Raw genomic sequence first — 25,195 nt, forward strand, 5'->3', positions numbered from 1 at the left:
CCCTTGATTAAATTATTAAGAACCCGATGAATTATACGACTTTTTGATTATAATTGAATCAAAGACAGTCAGACAGAGCAGACTGACAGATCATAATCCATTAATTTCGCACTTAAAAGTCCTAAGCATAAAAGAGCACACATAACACTCTATATTCTTCGCTTTCTGTTACTTTCATTCTATTCTTACATCAGCAGTCACATAATTTGGACCATTAGGTTGCTTCTTTGTATATCCTTTGTCTTTATCTTATCTCTTTCAAGCACTTTCACATGTTTTGCTTGTTTCTGTAGCCTTTGTCTTTCCTTTGCTCCGGTTTTAGTTTTTTTGTTCTTCAATGGCTACTCTTGGTGATATTGGGGTGTCTGCCTTAATCAATATTCTGAGTGCATTTGCATTCTTGTTGGCTTTTGCTCTGCTGAGAATTCAGCCTATTAACGATAGAGTTTACTTCCCAAAATGGTATATCAATGGAGGAAGAACAAGCCCAATAAGGGGTGGGAATTTTGTGGCCAAGTTTGTCAACCTCAATTTCAAGACTTATCTTACTTTCTTGAATTGGATGCCCCAAGCTTTGAAGATGAGTGAAAGCGAGCTTATCAACCATGCTGGCCTTGACTCTGCTGTTTTCCTCAGAATTTACACTCTCGGGTACTCTTTGCTCTTTTCCTACACTTTTCGTTTTTTGTTTATTTGCTTGTTGCTTGTGGTTAATTTGTTGTTTCTTTTGACAAAAAGATTGAATTTTGTACTATAATTTGCATTCTTTCAAGTTATGCACATTGAGGGTCCAAAAAAAAAAAGACTTTACCTTTTTCTTTTCTCTTTAGAATTCATACTCTACGGTTATGAATTTTCTTGTTTTATTCTTTAATGTCCTTTTCTACTTGTTTTCGGTTCTGGGTAGTATTTATTTCTTGAGGAAGTTCTGGATTTGAAGGATAATAAACTGTGATAAAGAGAGCTTCAAATTATATTGATGTGATTGATTTTATGAATCAAATTGGTTATGTTCTTTGAATTGGTAAAGTTTGACTTAGAACTAGCTTGTTGCCTATTCATTTGATTCAGTAACTCTGCTTTCACTATCTAAGCTGACCACAATCTCTGGTTACCACCTGTGTTAAAATCATATTAATTCTGTATCGAATTGTGCATGAAGTGTTATATTAAGTGAAGATCGGGGTCCCATTAGCTGCATTTATATGTGCTTTAGATCTTTTTGAACCTAATGTCCTTTTTATTTGGAGTATAATAATATTCTTCAAATTTTGTATTTCTAGGAATACCATTGACTGTTGGATATCAGTTAAATTTAGCTGAAGGTACAATATTGGGAACTAGTTGTAGAACTATTTGAAGCAGCTGTTTCGCATGACTTAAGAGTTAAGAGTCATGCAACTGTTTCTCATTCATGATGCCTTGCGACCTCCCGTTGGTTGCTGCATAGATTAAAAGCTGTTCCCAGAACTTTGAAATGACACTTTAAAGGCTCCATTGTCATTCTTAAAAGCATAATCAGACTTGCAAGGATGAATAGACTTCATTCATCTTGTTTTCTTTTGTAAATTCAAGTATTGAATGAAGGTTTTTACAGATATAGTATATTTATAAATATGGTCACTATATTTCACTGTCATGAAACCTTGATATTATTTGAACTTGCTCAAATATGAAGCTCTGTGGAATAGATGATTTTCTATGCACCTTCTCTGGGTATAATAACTCATAACATTTTCTTACTTTCATTAATTGCATCTTTTCTTTTTTAAGCAAAGATTAAATTTCTTTAAATTTTTCTCAGGTTGCTTTATTAAGGGTTTAAATCTCACACTGCTTAATTCTTTATGTCTGCTTCATAACCCTGACTGCTTCTTTGATAATTGAAGATTTTTATCCACTTTCAGAAGAAAAAACCTTTAATATCTTTAACCAAGTTTTTAACATTAGTTGTTTCCCTCTCTTACAGCTTAAAGATTTTTGTGCCCATAACAGTTGTGGCACTTCTTATCCTTATCCCGGTGAATGTGTCTAGTGGAACATTATTTTTCCTGAGGAAAGAATTGGTTGTGAGTGACATTGATAAGCTCTCAATATCAAATGTTCCCCCTGAATCTATAAGGTAGGTTTATTATATCTTTAATAAATATCTCTTTGCGGATTTTTTTTCCTTCCTAATAAGTTATGCTTGAATTTCAGGTTTTTTGTTCATATAGGATTGGAATACTTGTTCACAATTTGGATTTGTTACATGCTCTACAAGGAATATGATAATATAGCAATAATGAGGTTGCATTTCTTGGCCTCACAACGTAGGCGTGCAGAACAGTTCACTGTGAGTTGAGCATTCTATTTTACTTTCTTAAGAACAATTACAGCATATTTGAAGTTGAAGAAACTGTCGTGTAGTTGAATAGTTGCTTGTCATCATTAATATTTGTGGATTGGGATTTTTTTGTTTAAACGTGACTTGCATGACCCTAGTTCCATTTCTTATAATGCGTACATCTTGCTGTTCACTGGTTAATTCAACCTTCTTTGTGGTTAAAATTTGGTGAAATTTGCAGGTAGTTGTGAGGAATGTGCCCCAGATTCCTGGTCATTCAATATCAGATTCTGTGGACCACTTCTTTAAAACAAATCACCCTGATCATTATCTTTGTCACCAGGTAATACACTTTCTAATAAGGATTTCTTATGTTTTTACTTAGAATGGGAAGAGCAAATGCATAATAGACATATGGTGCGTCTTTATCCTTTCCTTGTGGGGCTTTACATCGCTTTATTATTCCTGCATTTTTTTGTACTCAGGCAGTCTATAATGCAAACAAATTTGCTAAATTGGTGAGAAAAAGAGATAGGCTCCAAAATTGGTTGGACTATAACCAACTGAAGTTCGAAAGACATCCAGAGAAGAGGCCAACTAAAAAGGTAGTTTATGCTTATAAACTTTCATGGTGGTAGCATAAGATGTAAGCTTTTTATTTTTATGTTGTTCTTTGAGCCATTTATCGATTTAGCAAGTCATCAAATATTTTACGGACAGACCTGGCAATTTGATGCCTTGAATGCTTTCCACTTTCAGGCAGGATTTCTCGGGCTATGGGGTGAAAGAGTTGATTCCATTGATTTCTACAAACAACAAATAAAAGAATTTGATAAAAAAGTAAGCTGCTGCTGCTGTTTTCTTCCAATGCATTCAATATTAAATGTTCCAAGTGTGGTTTTAGCCTAATTTCCTTCTTCATTTTTCTGGACTATTGAATGGCCCTGATATTCTGTCTATTGCTTTGTTTTTAACTGTCTCAGATGGCACTAGAGCGCCAGAAAGTTCTCAACGACCCAAAATCTATTCTGCCTGTTAATTTTGTATCATTCAAATCCCGTTGGGGGGCTGCTGTTTGTGCACAGACACAACAAAGCAAAAATCCAACACTGTGGTTAACAAATTGGGCTCCAGAACCCCGTGATGTTTATTGGCGGAATCTAGCTATACCATTTGTCTCATTGACCATTCGGAAGCTAGTAATTTCATTATCAGTATTTGCCTTGGTATTTTTCTACATGATACCCATTGCTTTCGTGCAATCTCTTGCAAATTTAGAGGGTCTTGAAAGAGTTGCTCCTTTCCTTAGGCCAGTTATAGAACTGTAAGTTAGTTTATCAATTCCTAGCTTGTAGATAATACAATTGTGATTTAACTATGTGCATTTATTTTTTAGATGATCAAGACATTTGCTGCTAAAATTCATCCTTAGGTCTAGTGCTAAGTTTTCAGACTTATCTCTTTAGATCACTTATAAAATGATAGTTTATATTCTTTTGTATATGCTGTACTGCATACAATATATTGGGGCAGCAAGCTTTTCTTTCATGCCATACAGGGGGCTGAGGGCTATACTTTTATTGTTTTCCCTTGATCATTGCATAAATTACATGCACGAGCAAAGTCATTGAAAGCTAAATAAAATTTCTAAATTTGAAAAGCTGCTAATTTATATAATTAATTTTTCGTTTGTAAGCTAAGAATTGTGGGACCTCTTCTTCAAAATGGCTTGTTTTGCCCCCATTTAACATTTTCATAGTCTTTGTAATTTAGGAGACTTTCCCACAATGATATTCTCACCATTGCAGCAACTTTCTGACTGTTAATATTATTTAATAAGAGAATAGATAAGTATTTTGAAACTTTGTATATCGTTTTAGTATCCTTACGAAGTGTTACCTGAAAATAATATGCAGGAAATTCATCAAATCTTTCTTGCAAGGTTTCCTTCCTGGTCTCGCTCTTAAAATCTTTTTGTATATACTGCCTACGGTTTTGATGATCATGTCGAAGATTGAGGGACATATAGCACTATCAACTCTTGAACGACGAGCATCTGCAAAGTACTATTATTTCATGCTGGTGAATGTGTTCTTGGGGAGTATAGTGACTGGAACAGCTTTCGAGCAATTGCACTCTTTCCTTCACCAATCACCAACCCAGTAATACTCCATGCATCTTTGGTGTTTTTTTATAAATATTTTAAGATGTTATATAATTGTCTTAAATTGCTATATCCTTTACTTGATATCTCTTAATGTGACATTGAAATTTGAAAGTTTTAATTGGCTGAGTGGTATCTTGGTGGAATGGATGATGTGGAAGAAACTTGTGATCTAGAAGGAAGGAGGAGAGGGACAAGAGTCTTAAAAGGAATGCCTTCTGGTGATTGTAAAGAGAGAGACCTACGAATCTAGATCCCTTTGAATGGAACCTGACTACTATATATAGCAATCTTAGATGAACTCCCTTAAAAACATTTGTGGCTGATATAAAACTGATTCCTATTGAGTTTCGATTGTCCCTAGTGCCAAATAAGTTTAGTAATGGGAGCCTCTCAATATGCTGGAATGTGGGCTACGATGGTGGACCTCAATATGCCAGGATGGAGATGCCTAATATGGGGATAGTAACCCATCACATGCTGCACTCCTTGCAGATCTTTTCAGATACCGACACAAGCTCAACTCCTGTCTACTGTTAATTTAAAGTTGGTTCCACAAGAGCTTGTGGGTTCCACAAACATCGGCCTAGCTATGAACAGTAGTGAACTGGGAAGATGGCAAGGATTATTTAGTCTCTGAGAATTAGTTCTTGTGAGTAAAATAATAGCATGCCAAAAATTGAAACATAAGTTTAGCTTACAGCAATATTAAGGTCATATGACTCATCTTTCATCCTGCTTGTTTTGATTTGTATTCTTTTTTTTTTTTTTTTGTGGAAATTTTAGATGATCTCTAGTGTACAACTTTGAAATGTCTTATCCATGTTCTGACTATTCATGCTGTTGCAGGATCCCTAGAACCATAGGGGTGTCAATACCAATGAAGGCCACTTTCTTTATTACATATATCATGGTTGATGGATGGGCTGGTATAGCTGGTGAGATTCTCCGATTGAAACGATTGGTTATTTTTCATCTTAAGAACATGTTTCTGGTGAAGACTGAGCGAGACAGAGAAAAGGCGATGGACCCTGGCAGTGTGGACTATCCAGAAACTCTCCCAAGTCTCCAACTGTATTTCCTTTTGGGAATTGTATATGCTGTGGTTACTCCCATTCTTCTTCCTTTTATATTAGTCTTCTTTGCCTTTGCCTACCTGGTGTACCGTCATCAGGTTAGTTTATGCACAATGCTTTTATATTTATATGCTTTCTCTTTCTGCAAGGTGTTCTGGTAGTTTAATCAGTTACTTGAAGCATACAATGAAATGTCTATGTTTACTTAACTCTCATTAGGATGCTTATAGGTAATAACTTATAAAAAATTAATTCTCAAGAGAGAAAAATTGACTAATATTTGTAAGATGCTTCTCAAGAGAGAAAAGTTGACTAATATTTGTAAAATGCTTTCGCAGATCTTGTTACTTTGTTGTAGATTTTGCTGTTGTTTAAGAGGTTTAATTTTACTTGTAATCTCATTTTGCCATTTAATCATGCAGATAATTAACGTCTATAATCCACAGTACGAGAGTGCTGCTGCATTCTGGCCACATGTTCACAGCCGCATAATAGCAAGCTTATTGATCTCTCAACTTCTATTATTGGGTCTGCTCAGCACAAAAAGGGCTGCTAATTCAACTCCTCTGCTTGTTGTCTTACCCATATTGACATTATCCTTCCATAAGTATTGCAAAAACCGTTTTGAACCTGCATTCAGAAAGTATCCCCTGGAGGTAAGTTCCATACTTTACACTTTGCAAATAGCTAACTAGGGCAAAAAGGTTCTTTTTTCATCTGTGTGGTCTGTCAGTCTGCTTTTAACTAGGGCAAATTTTGTCCAAGTATAGATTAAGGTTCTTTTTTTTTCATCATTATTTTGCAGGAAGCAATGGCAAAGGACATAATGGATTGGACAACAGAACCTGATATAAACTTAAAAGCTTTCTTAGCTGATGCTTACTTGCACCCGATTTTCCGATCCTTTGAGGAAGAGGAGTTGGTAGAGGTTAGAGTTGACAAAGTCAGAGTTGATAGACACCAATCTTATGTTGACAATGCCCAAAGTAGTGATCTCAGTTCCCCCTCCCCACCTCATCATCTATATCATCCCACCTCCTCCCCTCATCATAGCTATCAGCCCACTTCTCCACCCCAAGATGTCTATCACCATGGCTCCTCACCCCAATACGCCTATAACCTCTCCTCCCCTCCCCATTATGGCTATCATTATGAAACAGAACCATGAACTTCAAGGGACTAATATGCTTAGATGGAGTCTTAACGACTTTGTCAGGTTTTTTTAACTTACCAGCTGGCATTGATTATGTGAGTCCTTTCCTTTCCTGTAATTATTATTTAGCATAAAGTACATATCACTATATCAGTTAAGGCATTTTTCTAGAAATTATGGTTGAAGTTCCAACATGCTAAATTTGGTCTTTTTGAGTCCCAATCTACTTCAAGATTTGAACTTCCATAGCTACTGATCTGTTGTAGTTGTTATTTTGCAAGTGGATTTGCAGGGTCCAATGGTTTTCTTTTCTCTTTCACAGCTGTTGGGCCGTATGTGGGTCCATTTAACTCTAAAGTCATATTTTTCATAATAATATTAGATTTGAGCCATGTTCATTTGATGTAAGGACAATATGCGTAAATTTTTTTTTTTTTAATTTTACGTTGTCTAAACTAATCTTTTTTCATATATATCCCAAAATGAAGAATTTCACAAGAACTCCTTCCATTATATTACCATTGCATAATCAAGAGATTTTCCTTCCTGTAAATATGCTGAAAAAACAAGAACTTGGATATCAAATTGAAAATCAAACATTAGAATATGGTAGTAAGAGTGTAATCGATTGAGTTCAAATAGATACAGTATTAAATTTAAGTTCGAGTTTGATTTTAAATTTGAAACTTAATACTTAGTTCAAATTTGATTGAATTTTTTTTTTTAATTCAAGTTCGATTTGAGATAGAAATCGAGTTATTTGAATTCGTTTCATTAGATTCGATTAACATGTAAAAATAAATTAAATTTTTATATTCGATTAAAACTCGATTATTTGTATTCGAAGTCGAATTCGAGATATTTTATCAATTAAAATAATTAAACATATTAAAATATAAAAAACTTGATTAAGTTCATAAGCAACTTGAGTCAGATATAAAAATGTTCGAATTTAATTCAATCAAAAAGTCAAACTACTTGAGCTTAATTCGATAATAATTAAATTAAATTTAAATTTTATTTAAATTAAATCTGAGTAGTCTGTAAATATTAATATATTATTTATATCTACAGTAAAAGGAGCTTGGATCTGCGCTGTATGAAGGAAGAAAATTTTAGACTATAACCTGTAACTCATTAGCGAGGTGAACAAGTTAAAACTGAGGGCCAGACGCTTTAGTTTCTTAAAGCGGGTTGGGCTCAGTTTTTCGGCTTTGAACCCTTTTCCTTTTCCCTTTGACTGGAACAAATTCCTCATATCATTTTACAATATTTTGGGCCTTTTGAAAGGTTCCAATTACAATAGAGGCCCAAATGAAATGCAAACAGCAAACTTCCTCTTGGTTTTTTTGTGACCAAATTTGAGTTTGTTTTATGATAAATCACTCTGTTTTTTTTGTTTCAATCAAATAACTCACAGGTCTCATCGTTTCGCTTAAGTATACTTTTCTGTAAATTAACCAATCATATCATCAGTCTATCACTAGGACTGTAAACGAACCGAGTCGAGTAGTGAGAAGTTCGAGCTCGACTCATAAATTGGAGCTTGATATTCGATTCGAGCTTGATCGAGTTTTATTTTTCAAGCTCGATTCGTGATCGAATTTGAGCTACTCGAGCTCGCTCGATTAAGCTCGATTAATATAAAAAAATAAGCTCGATTCGTATACTCGATAATAGTTCAATTATTCATGCTCGAACTCGGATTCGAAATATTTAATTAATTAAAAAATATAAAAATATATTTAAATATAAAAACTCGATTAAACTCGCGAGCTACTCGAGTCAGATATAAAAATATTAGAATTCGGTTCAATCGATAAGTCGAGCTATTCGAGCTCGAGCTCCACTCGACAATAATTAAACCAAATTCAAATTTTTTTTCGAATTGAACCCGAATAACTTACGAGTACTAATGTATCATTTACACCCCTATCTATTACCATATCTAAACAAAATCTCATCCTGTTTGATGACACGTTTTATTACGTCCATACAAACTTTTGATCATAACCGTCACCTCACACGGGGAAAATGGTGGTGACTTTCTTGGAAATTCAGCTCACTCTTTTGCAGTTTCAATGGCAACTCCATTGGTGGCCACACCCATAAATTTGTCTCTTACTCTTCTTAACCACCATGATTCCAAATCCTTTTCCTTTAGTTGTCTCACTTTTAAGCCAAACCTTCACAGGATCCCTACAAACCCAACAACACCTTTTGCTTTCAATGGAAACCCTCACTTATATAAGCATGAACATAATCATTCTAGTGCTCGTGCTCCCCATAAATCGTTGCTACCCATTAGAGTTCTTGGACCCAACTCCAACTTCTTGCAAATGGGTCCTCAAGAAACTAGCTCTAGCAGATCAATTTTAGTGAAATCCTCTGGTTCAGAAAGTACCAACATTTCCACTTCCACTATCTCTCAAAAAGTAAATTTTCTTTGTTTTTTAATAAAAAAAAAAAAGAAGAAAACTTTATCAAATGTTTCTTGACTTTTTTTTTTTTTATATAGGTATTTGAGGTATTGCACTTGGTTGTTTCGCTTGGGATAATTCTGGCAATGGATAAGTTCTTGAAGAAAGCTTTTGTGGCTGCTGCTATAAAGTTTCCCAGCGCGTTATTTGGAATGTTTTGTATTTTTTCTGTTTTGGTCATTCTAGATACTACTATCCCTGCTGCTGCAACAAACTTGATGAACTTTTTTGAGCCAGCCCTCATGTTCATTCAGAGATGGCTTCCACTGTTTTATGTTCCGGCTTTGGTGGTTCTGCCACTTTCTGTTAGAGATATTCCTGCTTCTTCTGGCCTCAAGATATGCTTCATCATAGGTATACTACAACCTTTGGTTATAAATTTTGTTAAGATTGATATTTTCTGAATTGTTGATTCTTCTTGGATTGACTAGTTTAATATTACTTTGTTCGAACTGCATCAATTCATTTACCTGACTTTCTCATAAGCATGGACAATTACTGTTCTTTTCCAAGAATCAGATACTGTGAACAAAAGGGCCTTGACAATCACATAACACTGTTGCTTCCAAATGTAAAATAGAAGATATGTGACAATTGGAACCTTCCTTTTAAGGTTTTTCTATTTATTTATTTTGGGTAGACAATTACTGTTCTCTTCCAAGAATCAGATACTGTGAACAAAAATGCCTTGACAATCACAAAACACTGTTGCTTCCAAATGTAAAATAGAAGATATGTGACACTTGGAACCTTCCTCTTAAGGTTTTTCTACATATTTATTTTTAGTAGATAGTCATGTGTTTTGTACTGGAAAGTTGAATTTTAAGTTTTACTTTTGGGATGAAAAAAGGGGAATGGCGTGAAAGCTGGAAACTTCCTCTGAGCTTTTATGTCGAGTGGTTCGGCGGGTGTCTGATGGAAGTTTTAACCTTTTCTTTTGTAAGTCTTGGATGTATGTACAGGTATTTCTGTTTGATTTAAATGTCATCATCGTTTTGAACATTGTACTTTTTAATTTGAAATGAATCACTAATTCATCCGGAGAAAACTGGGTGATATTTTCTAAGTTTATTCTAAACTCACTGTTATAACGTAGGTACACTGTCATTAATGTCTCACTTTTATGTTCATTTGTCACAAATTATCTTAATTTGTTATTCCTTTTTCACATGTTTTATTTAAGTCCACTTACCAACTTGGAACTATATAAAAGATAAATAAACATAGAAACTTGTGTATATCAGTTGCTTCTTCAGAGTTACATTTCTAACCTTGTTTTAATAATTTTGTTTCTTCTTCTTCTGTTCATTTATCTTCTTTCTTTTCTCTGTTATTTTCCCCAATTTTTGAAATGCATTGGTGTTGTTCTATTCTCCGTCCTTTCATACACAACTTCACAGCTTGCATAAAGTATAATGCTATTTTCTGAGTTAGAACATTATTTATTTATGCATTTCTACTGTTAAATCTTTTAATCCATGGTTTGGCATTTGTTATTGAACTCTGTCACAACATTTTAATCTTTAAAATAGTTTCAATTAAGTGTGTTTAATTCTTATGCAGTGGGAGGATGGTTAGCTTCACTTTGTGTTGCGGGTTTTACAGCTATTGCCATTAGAAAAATTGTGAAGACAGAAATGACAGATGCTGAGCCTATGGCAAAACCTTCCCCATTTTCTCCTATAGAATTTTGGACTTGGGGTGGTATCTTTCTTGTGTCATTTGTTAGTGCAATATTTTATCCTACAGCATTAGGGACAAGTGCCCGAACATGCCTCCCCTTTCTACTTGCCTCCACTGTGCTAGGCTACATGGTTGGTTCAGGGTAAAATTCATTTTCCTCTTTAGATCAAATTCATGTGAACAAAGTTTTTCCTAATAACAACAATAGCATATTTTTATACTTGCTTTCTATATCTACAATTTTCTGATTTAATTATTTGTATATCTTTTTGAAAGTTTTACCAATTTTCATTCTTCTGATTTTCAGGTTGCCATCTGATGTGAAAAAAGTTTTTCATCCAATTATTTGCTGTGCACTCTCTGCAGATCTGGCAGCAGTGGCCTTTGGGTACTTTTCACGTTCAGGAGTTGATGCAGTCTTGGGTAATATTTAAAAGTTAAATCTTCCTTATTCTTTAGTTCTAGGAAAAACAATATGGGCATGTCACATATGCATTCCATCCTCGAATATGCAATTCTTTAAAAGTTTCCAGTGTTAAGTTTTGTGCTCACATGTGATTGCCATTCTATGTAGATATGACAATGTTGCCCTTGATTCCTGCAGGAGATTACCTTACAAAGGTGCCATCTAATCCTGGAGCTGGTGATATTCTCATGGGATTTTTGGGCTCTGTTATTCTTTCTTTTGCCTTCTCAATGTTCAAACAGAGAAAGGTAACTACATACCCTTTACATCCAGCAAAATGACACAATTTCATAAGATGCCTTTCACAATTATCAATGATCAATAAGCCAACAATAAGTTTTACACCTAAGCTCAAGTTTGCTGTTATAAAATATTCATCTTAATGGCAGGTCTTAGCATCTAATTTATCATCAGGCTTTGCCCTACTTAATGGAATGCTATTATGTGAACTAATAACTATTGCTCTTGACTTTTACAGCTTGTTAAGAGACATGCGGCTGAGATTTTCTTATCTATCATTGTCTCAAGTTTGTTTTCTTTGTATTCAACTGCTCTTGTTGGACGTCTTGTTGGATTAGAACCAAGTCTGACTGTTTCAATTCTACCAAGATGTATAACTGTGGCATTAGCTCTCAGCATTGTTTCCTTTTTTGAGGGTAAGATAACTTACTATATAGTCTACACTCTTCAGAAATTTGCTAGTAACTACATCTTCTGATTCATATATGACATAACTAAACTAAAAACTTTGACTCAGCACATAAATGGAGATGAATCATGTTTTCATTGTTACCTGTATAGATTATTGGATAAATTTCAGTGGATATGATAGCTTGTCTTTATTGCTTGCAGGTGCCAATTCATCTGTCACTGCTGCTGCAGTTGTTGTGACTGGTCTGATTGGTGCAAATTTTGTGCAAGCAACGCTTGACAAGTTACGTTTTCGTGACCCTATTGCCCGGGGAATAGCAACTGCATCTAGGTATGTACCTCAACAGTCAATAAAACCAGTGAGAGCTCACCATTATTACTATGCTTGATTATGAACTTGTCTCTCACAATTATCATTTTTCCTACTCATCATATATGTTCTTGATTATGCATCTAGTCTCTTTATGTTGATCTTTACTTTTTTTGCTCCAGTGCCCATGGATTGGGAACAGCTGCATTGTCGGCCAAGGAGCCTGAAGCCCTTCCATTCTGCGCCATTGCCTACGGTCTCACTGGTATATTTGGTTCATTGTTTTGCTCAGTCCCAGCAATCAGGCAAAGCTTGCTCGCAGTTGTTGGTTGACACCATCAGTTGTAACAATTCTACATATTTGCATGTCCTGTTACGACTCTAAATCTGTCCCACCAGACTGATTTATTGTACAGACAGAAAGCCTTCTTTCATTAGTACAACTTCGAAAAATGATGTTGCAAATATTTGATCATATGATTACTTGTGTGTTTCTAATAGCGTTTTAATAAAATGCACTCGCTTTGCTTACCTCGGAATGTCAATTGAAAGTAACAACAAAAAGGAAAATAAAAAGCAAATATGGGTTTGGTTCAAGTGATATGTTTTTCTTATAGAAATAGTTTGGAAATTTCGAACAGGACAAATGCACTAACAGGATTATGCCACCACGGAACGGATGGCACATGCTTCTGTGATAGTGGGAACATCGTATAGTTCCTCATGCTAATGTTAAAATGTAAAGAGTCCTTCGAGATAAACGATACTCTTGCTAGAGATTTGAGATAACTCGTGCAACAAATAGAAAACGAATGTTTTATCAATTTTTTAGGCAAAGAGAGAAAAGATAGCAAGTACAGTTACACTGCTTTTGGTGCTCCACTGCTCATTTCTCAGACAGACTGAAACCTTTAAACCATACAAGCACGGACTTTCTTTTGCAGATAGCAAATAGCTATAGTCTTGTTCTTAGATTTCTCAGCAGAGAAGCTTGCCTAGAACCACTTTCTGCTAGATCTTACCAAGCTTGTGAGTTCCTTTCAACACCGTAACTTAAATATAGTTTATAGTTTCCAGCTTTTAGAGCGTAATATCTTCTTTGTTTTTTAATGGGTTTCTTACTTTATGGTTGTCAGTTGTTAATTAAAAGGTTTTGAATTTTTCTATCTAAATGTGATGTCTTTTTGCCTTCGATATTTCAGGCTGGGAACTGGGTTTATGCAATATGTTGTTTATTTGTTTCCTTTTGTTTTTAAGGTTGCTTTGATGCTTTTCCTGAAATGGGTTTTTCTAATCAATGGGTTTGGTTGGTTTCATCTTAATGTGGTTTGATTTTACCTTTTATTTTTCTGTTTTGAGATGGGGTTTCTGTGCAATCTTTTTTATTAGCTATCAAAATTTTGTTTCATACGTTTAACCTTCATGGGTTTACTAAATTCTGCTCCGTAGTAGCCATTTACAGAATTTGAGGTAGCTTTATTCTGATGTAGTCTGCTTTTGTTTTTGATTCTTCAGTTTCTTGGGAGTTTGGAATGAGTTTCTCACATTTTTTCCTCTCTTAATATAAAATTTATGTCTTGCAGTCTGTTTAGTGGAGCTTGCTATCTTGTTTTCTGCCCTATTTATTGATACCTTTAGAACTTTTCACTTTATTTTCTAAAGATGTATATGTTTATCATGCAAGTTTTTCTCAGTTTCTTTTGACTAGCAAAGAGTTGAAGCCAGTATATGGCATTGCAGAGTGATAAATATTCGTTGTTCTGCCTGCACATTTACCATCTTCTATCAAAAAGAAAGAAGAGAATAGATAATAGAACATATATAAGACTTAAGAAGGGCTTGGATTTTTTGCATCTTGAGTGATCGAAAACCGTTTAGTATCTCATGATAATTACAGAAAAATTTCATGTTCCAGAAATTTAAGTGCCAATTGGAATTATGTTTTTATTGATGTTGTGCTGCAGAATCAAATAAGAGCTATGAAGATGGGGTCATATTCCAATAAAAACATGATGCCTGAAACTGACATTGGATCATCTGTTTCACCTTTTCATTGGTTTTATAATTACAACCCCACATCCAAGCCTGGCTTAAGTTCTCTGCAACAAACTCAAATACACCATGAACCTGGACTTATTGTTGCTCCCATTCGTTCCATTGCTGCCACAACCGAGTCAGGAAACAACAATGATTTGGGAGGTAAAACCACGAAGGTGGGGAAACAAAAGCCTTCTATGAAGGGTTCTAATCAAATTGCATCCAAGGTTCTGAGGCCAAAGCAGCCCAAGAAGAAACCCTCGGTTCCTAAGAAGGTGAAGGGACCAAGCATTCCAGTAGCCAAACGTGAGAAAAAGAATCTCAACATTGATCTTGATGGAACAAACTTTGATTTCTCTGGGGTGCCTTCCCCCCTTTGCTCTTGTACAGGTGTTGTGAGAGTGTGCTACAAGTGGGGTGCCAGTGGTTGGCAATCCTCGTGTTGTACTATTAATATATCAGAATATCCTCTCCCCATGAGTCCCACAAGACCCGGTGCCCGCATGGCTGGAAGAAAAATGAGCAATGGTGCATATTTGAAACTTCTTCTGAGACTTGCAGCTGAAGGTCATGATCTTTCTCATCCTGTCGACTTGAGGGACCACTGGGCTAGGCATGGTACAAACAAGTTTGTTACAATCAAATAGAGATGCAGTTGGCTGGTAGTTCGGCATAATATGTAGTAGTTTCGAATATATATTACTCCTCTGCATTCTAGGTTGAATGTAGTTTACTGCTATTTCGTAGAGGTCTGGTCTGACAAGTCGGATTGTAAATATAGTTTTTCTGACTTTCTTTGGCTAAAACTTGAAGGGAATGCCATTTTGCATTTGGAAGCCAGATGCTGTAAAAATAACTTTCATGTTATTTGCTCGGATATTATTTTCTTCTCTTCACTACCTTCTTTGCCATTTAGGGAGCTTTCGGTTTGTACATCTGACATCAACTTGTAGAAGATTTACTATACTATAACTTCTATCAGGTTTTGACCAGAATCAATTCGTAAAACGATAAAATCAATAACGTGGTATAGGTTTTTCTGTTCCAGCCATAATCCTCACAAAAGCATGCCTTGGATAGTTTCCATATTTCCATATGCTCTTGAAGATCTCCCATCCGGAATGTGCCAAGGGACTCGATGACCATATTATTGTGTTTGTGCTCATGCTAAGTTTTTTTTTTTTTTTTGCATATTAATAGCACCCTTTTCTTCACGTGTGGTGAATTGTTCATGAAAATAAACACTTAGGTGAGGTAGGCAGTGGTTTAAAATCATTATCAGAAAGGTTATAACAGATTCAAGGAATATATCATTATAGCCATGCTCCACTGCCAATCCTCCTATTCGAAGAAAAAAAATCAAAAATCATAAGCATCATAAATGGTTACTAGCAATAGGGGAAAACAGAAGAGGGGAAATGATGTCAAAAGGTTCGTCTTCTACGAACTTCTTAACTTGATTTTGATCTCTGCTTTTGTTTCTCTATATTACATATCTCCACAGAATTACAACAGAAAATAAATATATAGAAGCATACTCATTCCTACGAGAGCAACAGCCTAACACTGAAATGAAGCTTGAAAGAGGCAGTGGAGAGTGGAAAACTGAAAGGAGGATAATTTGTTATGAACCCAAGGTCTAGTCCTATGTATTGAGGAAACTCTCATACTCTTAGGCTTTTGTTGCTTCTAGCGGAGCTGCAGTTTTGCTTGCGGTAATTTGCTCATAGAGGTCTCTAATCTTCAATCCGACAATGGTTTGGAAGAGGCCGGTTCCGTTGTTACTTCCAGGGAAATCAGAATGCTTCAACATTTGCTGGGTGACTTCTCCGTAGAACTTGGTAGAGATGTTGCTCAAATGGCTTTCAACGTAAATGAGTTCATCTAATCTGTCAAATTGCCCGTCCATCTCCAGAATAGAAACCTAAAGAGAAGAAAAAAAGAACATTGGCATTAAAGAGTTAACAAGAAGTTTGAAACTTGAGTTCATTAAAGATAAATTGAAAATCTTATCTAATGCTGTTGAGAATACCTCGTGGCTGAAGTAAGAGTCAGGGCCATAGGAGAATTTGATGCCAGGGTAAGAGCAAGTGAGCTTCCTCCCGCATGGTATCCATGAGATGGTTGAGCCTTCATCAAACAGGTAAACTGGACTGAAATGCTTCACCCCTTCTTTCATTATCAACCTAGCTCTCAAAACCTTCCCCTCATTGTCGTCAGGAATGAGCTGAGTTGGCAGCACTTCAATTACTGCATCAGCATATTGCTTTTGAGGATCTGCACCCGCCAAACACAATAATGATTCATTGTCTAACTTTTGTACACGAACAAAACGTCCAAAGCCCATAAGATTTGACAAGGTCGTAAGTTTGTATACTTCTAGCATTGTTGGTCTCATTTTGCTAGATACAAATGGGATTCCTTGTAAAAAAAAAAAAAACTATTAACAGGGAATTATGTATTGTTTTTACCGATATAGGCATCGAAATCGGGCTTCCTGGCTTCAATACTTGCTTTAATGCTTTTAAGGCTGTGTCCTCTCTCAGCCATGTCCCTCTGCAAATGTTTCCAACAAAGTAAGACGTCGCTTATGAACAAAACCCAGGCATTGAATTTGCAGGACATTTCGACATTAGTATACAAAGTTTGTCACCTGAATTTTCCAAGCAAATTTGACCTCATTGCTGATGTCCAAATAGATACTGAAGTCCAAGAGATCCCTCACACGCTCATCAAACCTATTTATTAGGACAGAGCACTCATTAAGTGGTTGTAATTCGCATCAATAATTGTAGTAAAAGAAAAAAAAAAGTACTGCAATATAATAGAAATAAATAAAAATCAAACTAGTAATACTAACATGCAGTAGACCAGTATTTGTACAACTGTAACACTATTGGCCTTGATTGAAAGGCCAGTTCCAACGTCACTGAGCCCAAGTCCATTGTCATAAAGTACAACACAAAATTCAATACGTAGCATTTTTTTTCTAATAATTCTGTTTTCCTTTTTCCTTTCCCATCTTGAGTCAGAATTTCTGGTTTGATATAGTTATCGCCACAGGCCCACAGGTAAGACATAGAAATTCAGTATAAATAAATAGTAAGGCCGAAAACTTTTGCTGAGAAGGTAAAACCAATAATTACAATGGGCTCAAGTCGTCATTCAGGCCCAACTCGCTAAGAACAAGATTTGCAGTCTTTCCTAAACTCAACTTCTGATTAATCTAACTTCTATAGAACGATCAAAATTGAATTAACTTGACATTCGGGTTTCGAAACAGAGAAAAAGGAGAGTTATTATTTGCCAGAAAATAACAAATCAGTGTTATGGAATCTTCTTTTTTCATCAAAAACAGCACAAAACATAGTGAGAGGGTAGTTCCTAAATTTCATGAACAGAAATAGAGAAAGAGAGAAAGAATTAATGAATGGCTCTAGTTTCTAGTTTTTGACTTACATGGGGTGCAGTCCTTCGATGACAAGGATCTTTGGAGGCTTAATGAGCTCAGGAGGATCCAAGAGACCAGTAACATGGTTGTAAATAGGCTTCTCGACAGCAATAGCTCTCTTGAGAGCTTTAACTTGCTCATACATGAGGTCAAAGTTGTTAGCTCTAGGGTCAAGTGCTGTCACTCCCTTCTCTTTCCTTCCAGTTCTGTCAAGTGAATGATAATCATCCAAGCATATCACAGTCGTCATGTCGCTGATGAGTGTATTTGAGTCAGGGTTGCCTCCCTTTGGTGGCTCTGCCGCACCACCAAACACACTTGTCAGCCTCCTCATGAAGGTACTCTTCCCACATCCTGAGTCTGCAGCCAGACCAATCACAACCGTTTGTGAATGATCAACTGAGCAGGTTATGACACATGAGCTGCTGCTGCTACCTTTCTTGCTGGTTATCTTGCCAGTGCTGTATAAAACTACCTGCTTTTGGTGAAAACCTAAGTCGGTTTTTGTTGGTGTGGAGATTGAACATGCTGAATTGAGAGATTGGGTGGTGTATACTGTGCAAACTGCCATTCCTTAGCTCTCTCTTGTTCTGTCTTCTCGGAAAGGGAATTTAGAGAGCTTTAAGACAGGTAAAATGGGATGCCCTGGCAAATTGTTTAGATGGTCTTGAAAGACCACATAAAAACAAGTTTGGATTCTTGTCCTTTGATTTCCAAGAAAAATTTTGGAACACAAATAAGTAGAGGAAAAGGTTGAAGAAAACAGATGGCAGTTTGTAAAGAAAGAAAGCAGTTTTGCTATGGTGATGGAAAGCTGAGGTGTGTTTTGTTTCTGGGTTTCTGTGACTGCCCCTAGTTTTGGACAAGTTTGGAGGTGATACTAAGGTGTGAAGGAAAGGGACTTGAATGGGCTTGAGTCAATTGCCGAAGGATAAAATAATCATTTCGAAATTCATTTCCTTAGCAAAAGTGAAACTATAACAGATAATAGATATTTAGTTACTATATTATTATAATCAATGAAAAAGATTGGAATTGTTGATGAGGTGATGGCATATGATATGAGATAGAACACAGGGGTATGGAGAAGCTTGGTGGTTATTTGTTGTAGTTTGGATGTTGATATGCCACGTGGCATGAAGGGGGTGGCTGGTTAAAGATGAGGGGTTTGGGGTTTGGGGTGTGGAGTGGTGGAGATGATATCGAGCCTGTCCTGTGCCCTGCATTATGCAATTCAGTCTTTGGAGTGTTCCTTCGTATAGCGTGGGAGAGTTTATGTACCTTTGTAAAGGGGTCATTCCATTTTCACATCCACAAAGAAATAAATGGAAAAAAAAAAAAAAAAAAGAAGAACAACAGCCAACGGTTTGCAAAAGCTTTTGTCGCACTATGGGTCTTTGCAGCTGCATGTTTTATGCCAAAATAGAATATGAACAAGAAAATGGGAGGAAGATTACAGCCTCCACTTTCACATGAATTAGTAAGCCTTCAAGTGTGCTACTTAAATACTAACTTATACATTGAATCTTTGAAATGATGAGCTGAATCCATGGATGTTTTGGATTATAACATCCTTTTAAATAATTTATTCCTGTAATTTTAAATTTTTAATATAAAAAGGAATAAATATTTTCAATTCTTTTTGTCCTTGCTTTCGTTCTGTACTTAATTGCATTTTCTTTCGCTTGTCTTACAACTTAATTTTTATTGAAATAGTTTAGAATATGTTATTAGAATATAGTAAAACACTATTACTAGCATCATAGATTATCCATAAATAAGCTGACATTGTGTCATATTCCCATGAATCAGGTTTTTTCTCACATTAAGATTAAATATTTTTGTTTTATAACAAATGAAACTGAACATCAAGACTTGAAAAGTTGAAATCATATATGATATATGAAAAAATTGATGACAAACATGTTAAAACGATATAATTTTATTGAATTATATTTCACGATATGACACTTGAAAGTAGAAACCAAGAACTGGTGTTTCTAGGTTAAATTCAATACAACTGCAAAAGTAGATAATATTACTAAGCCAAGATATTACATGTTTCTTTGCTGATAAAAGTTGAAGACGATCAACTTGTTCAATTTTCGAATATTGAGTACATATTTTTTCTTACGTACCAATGTACTCAAGCATTCTCTCTATAACCATATGAAATGAGAAAAATAAGTTCTTTTTCAATGAAACTTTATCCTTGATGCATGTACACCCCCCCCCCCCCCCCCCCCAGTTGACACTTCACGAGCAGTTTGTCTTTCTGGGGGCTTTTGGGGGTGAGTTATGCATAAAGTATGAATTGGCTTCAGTTTAAACAGGAAATGATTTTACCCTGGTAAATGAAATTCCTATTCAATTCAAGAACGGGTAAAGTAGTCTAGTCTCGTATATACAAAATCTCCATTCGTCTTCCCATCCTTGATGAAATTAACGTCATGTCTTCGTACATTCATGCGATGTTATGCTTTAACAAAATAATGTGAATATTATTACAAGGTAAAACGATTTGCGATGTTAAAGAATCGGAAATTAATTGAAGACTTTCTCTCTCTCAAGGCAGTAAAAACTGTAATTTCCTAGAATCCACTCAGCATACAAGCCCATTGTATCAATCTATACGACAAGAAAATGATAAACGCGATATGCTATAAAAATATATATTAAACTACCCTGAGATGAGGCATCATCCAAAAATCCAAATAGGGCCACAGCATCTCACTTGTGCCCCCTGAAGTACAAGTAAATTTTCTGCACATACCAACACAGAAAAATGGTAAGACTCAGTCAAATGCAATTAAATATGAAGGCAAAGCAGCATAACTAGCAAGAAAAATCACCAACAGTGCCAGCAGCCACAAAGTCAAACAAATTTGGACCGTAAAACATCCGTTCTAACTCAATATTAGTAACAATGAAATTTGCATCTCGGCAGTCAATGGCCAATATGAACGGTTTTAGTTTAATATGAGACTGCTTCGATGAACTCTAACACCATAGATCCTTTCAATATCCATAGATTCATAAAAACTTTAAAAGCAACTAAGTGGATTCATGTGCAACATTATTAATTATATGAATTATTAGATGTAATGTGAAAAAAATGGAGTAAAAGAAACTTTTCTTACTAGGAAGGATAATTAGAGTTCAATTAAATTTTAAAGAGAAAAATCAAATGGCATAGCCATTTTTTTTTTTCAATAAAAAAAAAACAATAAATTAAAAATATGATGAATCAAGAGATCTGCCGTCTCTTACCTGAAGAACCCACATGCTCAACAGTGACTCCAAGCAAAACAGCCCAAAACCAACAAAGAAGAAAATCTGTAAAAGCAAAAATAAATTAGTTAAGCCCAAACATTCAACAAAATAATGTTAAAAAAAAAAAAAGTTGAACTCTATCTGCAGTGAAAGCATCCATGAATGTATGATCATATATCTTTCATTACTCTCCTCTGAAGTACATTGTCAAACAATGGTACCAACTTATCAAATTATATTTGTCCATAAAACAAATGGGTAGAGAAAGAGAGAGAGAGTAATGCACATCGTTGGATTCCTACAACTCGCTGATAATAAAAGATAAATAATTTCAACATGCAAAAGCAATACTACTTACCCCTGCCACCGTATGATCAGAGAAAACATCAATTGCTGCCATGATACCACTGCAATAAGAGGCAATAAAAAAATATATTAACCGTAGAATATAGAGTGTGACTCCTATAAAAGATACAATCATAAGAGCATTCCAACAGTTAATGAGCAGCATTTTGATGAGGCAAAACTGAACAAAAAGGTTCTAGAATGTCCCAGTCACTAGCAGTGTCTATAACAGCAGCTAAAAAGGTCTGGATCATCGGTAAAGTCAGTCGCAATTAAAATGTACTCTATAATAAAGTAGCCTGTACCCAAAATAGTTTGGACAATCAACAAATTAGTCAAGTCGAGATTCTTCTGACTTCAGGCATGAACTAGGGAATGAAGAACTTACGTTAATGACTTCCCATGAAAGACAACAGGAGGAGCTATTGCAGCAAAAATGCAAAACCCAAGGTGGAGCTACACAAAGCAAATAGACAGGTTAAACAAAAATCAACAAAAAAAAGGATGCCATCACAACTAAACTCACCAGGTAGAACATGAAAAACCAACCAAAATTCAAGGCACTATCTGTCCTGCAAGGAGAAACAAAATACCCAGCAGAACAACCATCAGCACACCAAAATATTTCTATTTTCATGCTACAAATAGAACATTTGAACCAATCATTAATTATTTACCTCATTGCTCGGTAAAGTGGTCTGTACCACAACACGTATGAAAGAGGACATCCAAGCAACATGTAGATTATAGCAAGGAAAAAATTTTTAACACCTACAATGCATGAACCAAGTTAGAATATATATACTATTTTATGCCTAGACCAAATTCTACAACAAATGCAAAATGTCAAAGAATCAGAATATACTTACCACCACCTTGAATCCAACAGACAATCACGGCAATAACATTAAAAACAAGACAAAGAACTATGCCTGAAACAATAAAAACCAAAGCACGTCTGTAATACCAAACAAAGAGAAGGTGAAGGTGTAAATTTGTTTATAACTGCGAAAAACTGTCCAAAAAAGAAAACCATTCTATAACTGTTAAATGAAGATTCAAGAATCGCCTCGACAAGAGATTTTCAAGGTTTAAACCATAAAGAGATTAAAAAAAATACTTTGAATCTATTACATGGTAATGGCATCCACACAAACAATGAAATTGCCCAGAATTATGCACAAGCATGCATACACAAAATAATAATATTATTATTAAGTATTTGAGGATTAAACTGGAAAAGAAAACTAAAAGAGAATAGGATTCTTTTAGATTCATTTGAGTAAAAGAGGGACAGAAACAGATATAATAATAAAATTCAATGCATAAACTTATACCCATAAAATCTACAAGATAAGCTTTTATATAAACACTTAGACAACTAACACTAAAAAAGCAACAATGGATAGTAATAGAGAAATATCCACAACAACAAAGCAGAAATATTAGCCTCCATACCAAGCCAAGTAGCGAATGCAAGATATTGCAGCCTCTGAGCATGAACTGGTATCTCATTAGCTATATCATGACGTATAATTGGGAAAATTGGTGGCCAATTTTTATCATCTGTAGGAACACCAACTGATATGCCATAACGAAAAAGAGGGAAGATTTAGCAGCTTATCAGAACACTCGAAAAGAAAGTAAAGGTAAACAATTGCTTGCGCTCCTTTTCTCTTACCTTGGGAAATAGCATCTTCCCTTCGCTTTATATCCTGAAAAATAGAAAATGAAAAAAAAATGTTAAATAGCAAACTCAAAACTCAAGTTGCAGTCAAAGCATAAGAACAATTAACGCTGTGCACATGAAAGGAGGCATTACAAGATATAATCAAGTGAACAAGTCTTCATTTAAGGCAAAAAGAAAGCAATTGACATACATTTCTAAACAAGCACCGAGTTAAAAATAACCTTTTCCCTTCTTTTAAGATCAGCTTCCCAGCCTGCAAGCTCCTTTTGTTTTTTCTTGGAATCCTGTAATTAACAATATCAATAAAAAGTAATCAGCCATCCATTCGTCCCTTGTGTATCCAAGCTATAGAAATGTAAAGGAAGTAGAAACTTCATTACATTCATTGTATCCAGAGGTATATCCACAGTAGCATCATGTTTCTGGCCAAAACCTGAAGGTTCAGATGGCAGTGATCGTGCAGGGGCGACAGCACCACCATTCTGCAATGACTCACAATAAGTAACACTAAATAGCACAGTCAAATATATTTAAATTTCATGCACACCCAAATAACAAAACACGACCAAGAAATACGAGAGCAACATGTGTACCAGAGACATGAATCATGCCAATTACGCATCAATTGTCCGAAAAACAGCACTTAACATGACATAAAGCCATAAACCATAAACATGACTAGCGTGTATCAACGTTATTACATACATGGTCACAAGGTTAGTAACGAAGAACCATGTTAGGCTCATATTCAGCTTATATTAAACTTTATGGTCCATAAATTTCCAAATTACAGTAGCCATTTTTTAAAAACTACAGTCAATAAATGATACACCGAAATTCTCACTCATTAAATCATATAAACCAAAGTTTTTTCATTAACTGCAAAAAAAAAAATGAAATTCAAAAATTAAAAGCCATTTCATCCCCGAAATGTTGGCAAGCAGGCTTTTCAGATCTAGTATTCGCGAAACCTAATCTCCAAACTACCCCTGAGAAGTCAAGAAACCGACGACCGTACGCATAAACATAACAAAAATCCAGATCTGAAATGGGCAAAAAAGAGAAATTAAAAAAGGAAAAATGAGATTCAATACCGAAAATGGATTGACTTCTTCCTCATCGAAAGGGTTAGGATCGTGGTGGCGATTCATTCTCTCTCCGTTTCAGATCCCAAAATTTCTCCAAAATTAGGCCAATTTTTGTTGAGTGAGCTTCCAGAGAGAGATACACTACCTTACTCTACTATCTTGTAAATTAGCTTGGCTTGTGAGTGACGCGGGATATTATATTAAATTCGAGATTTGCCCTTTATATTTGAAATATTTACGAGTTTGGGCTTGCATCGCTTAAGTTGTTGTACGTGGCAGTGCCAGTGTGATCACACCTTACAAATGGAATGTCAGTGGTTGCCACGTCAGGAAGGAAGAGACGTAACAATCACGTGTTTTCAGCTTTCGCAGGCTGTCGGTAGGTGCCCTTTCCATTTTTGGGAGATAAAGTAATATCGAAACATGGTGTGATTTTTGGATTTTATTTATTTAAGAAAATATAAAATTTGTGTGTTTATTTAAAGAATATAAAATTATTTAATAAAATATTTTATTATATTATTGATGATATTAAATAATATATCACTTTTTGAATATGAATAATATATTAATAAATAAGTGATTTATTTAAAATTTTATTTATTTAAAATATAAATTATTTATTTAATAATTTTGTTAAATTATTTAAGTAAAAATTTTAAGTTTTATTGTAAATATGTAATAGTAAGTTTTATATGTAATAATAAAATTTTATTATAATATAAATGTTTTCATATTTTTAATAAATATTGAATTTTTAATCTTAAAAATGTCAATTTTATTTTTTATTAAAAATATCAAGTTTTTATCTTAAAAATGTCATTTTGTTTAATTCTAAAAAATATTTTTTTTATATTTTTAACAAAGATCACATTTTTCTTTTAAAAATATCATTTTATTAAATTCTAAAAATTAAATAAAATATAAAATATAAAAATACTACATTTTTAAGGTAAGTATCATTGTTTATGTAATCTAAAAATACAATTAAATGAAGATAAA

At 34.8% G+C, this 25,195-nt stretch overlaps 5 protein-coding genes across 7 annotated transcripts; 3 read left to right on the top strand and 2 right to left on the bottom strand.

The window, feature by feature from the left end:
• Positions 1–260: 260 nt before the first annotated feature.
• On the top strand, positions 261–7,135 carry LOC111291004 (hyperosmolality-gated Ca2+ permeable channel 1.8-like). Its single transcript, XM_022882532.2, has 11 exons — positions 261–651; positions 1,970–2,122; positions 2,200–2,335; positions 2,568–2,669; positions 2,812–2,931; positions 3,086–3,166; positions 3,310–3,650; positions 4,243–4,488; positions 5,340–5,664; positions 5,989–6,222; positions 6,372–7,135. The coding sequence occupies exons 1-11, from the start codon at positions 338–340 to the stop codon at positions 6,732–6,734; spliced, it is 2,415 nt and encodes an 804-aa protein (XP_022738267.2). The 5' UTR covers positions 261–337; the 3' UTR covers positions 6,735–7,135.
• A 1,564-nt stretch (positions 7,136–8,699) lies between these two features.
• On the top strand, positions 8,700–12,840 carry LOC111290440 (plastidal glycolate/glycerate translocator 1, chloroplastic-like). The gene is made up of 8 exons (XM_022881744.2): positions 8,700–9,154; positions 9,238–9,553; positions 10,763–11,024; positions 11,190–11,305; positions 11,487–11,596; positions 11,827–12,004; positions 12,201–12,330; positions 12,492–12,840. The coding sequence occupies exons 1-8, from the start codon at positions 8,801–8,803 to the stop codon at positions 12,640–12,642; spliced, it is 1,617 nt and encodes a 538-aa protein (XP_022737479.1). The 5' UTR covers positions 8,700–8,800; the 3' UTR covers positions 12,643–12,840.
• A 231-nt stretch (positions 12,841–13,071) lies between these two features.
• Positions 13,072–15,245, top strand: LOC111290442 (protein BASIC PENTACYSTEINE7-like). Of its 2 annotated transcripts, XM_022881746.2 has the most exons (2): positions 13,072–13,338; positions 14,274–15,245. In XM_022881746.2, exon 2 carries the CDS (start codon positions 14,289–14,291, stop codon positions 14,991–14,993), a length of 705 nt encoding a protein of 234 aa, XP_022737481.1. In that variant the 5' UTR covers positions 13,072–13,338; positions 14,274–14,288; the 3' UTR covers positions 14,994–15,245. The 2 variants fall into 2 exon arrangements, with proteins under 2 accessions (XP_022737481.1, XP_089623549.1); XM_089767423.1 differs by lacking the exon at positions 13,072–13,338 and having other exon boundaries at positions 14,147–15,245.
• A 520-nt stretch (positions 15,246–15,765) lies between these two features.
• On the bottom strand, positions 15,766–18,828 carry LOC111290441 (phosphoribulokinase, chloroplastic-like). The gene is made up of 5 exons (XM_022881745.2): positions 17,806–18,828; positions 17,000–17,084; positions 16,818–16,902; positions 16,379–16,623; positions 15,766–16,270 (listed from the first exon to the last, which is right to left on the bottom strand). The coding sequence occupies exons 1-5, from the start codon at positions 18,366–18,368 to the stop codon at positions 16,019–16,021; spliced, it is 1,230 nt and encodes a 409-aa protein (XP_022737480.2). The 5' UTR covers positions 18,369–18,828; the 3' UTR covers positions 15,766–16,018.
• Positions 18,829–20,202: 1,374 nt separating this feature from the next.
• On the bottom strand, positions 20,203–24,371 carry LOC111290982 (secretory carrier-associated membrane protein 4-like). 2 transcript variants are annotated; one of them, XM_022882503.2, is made up of 12 exons: positions 24,200–24,371; positions 23,486–23,587; positions 23,327–23,389; positions 23,097–23,130; positions 22,874–22,996; positions 22,285–22,347; positions 22,093–22,186; positions 21,942–21,987; positions 21,804–21,871; positions 21,429–21,477; positions 21,068–21,133; positions 20,203–20,560 (listed from the first exon to the last, which is right to left on the bottom strand). In XM_022882503.2, the coding sequence occupies exons 1-12, from the start codon at positions 24,254–24,256 to the stop codon at positions 20,528–20,530; spliced, it is 798 nt and encodes a 265-aa protein (XP_022738238.2). In that variant the 5' UTR covers positions 24,257–24,371; the 3' UTR covers positions 20,203–20,527. The 2 variants fall into 2 exon arrangements, with proteins under 2 accessions (XP_022738238.2, XP_022738241.1); XM_022882506.2 differs by having other exon boundaries at positions 23,296–23,389; positions 24,200–24,361.
• Positions 24,372–25,195: the final 824 nt, after the last annotated feature.

This window comes from Durio zibethinus, chromosome 11, assembly GCF_047325235.1.
Source record: "Durio zibethinus cultivar Kanyao isolate XHJ-2024 chromosome 11, ASM4732523v1, whole genome shotgun sequence".
Lineage (NCBI taxonomy): Eukaryota > Viridiplantae > Streptophyta > Magnoliopsida > Malvales > Malvaceae > Durio > Durio zibethinus.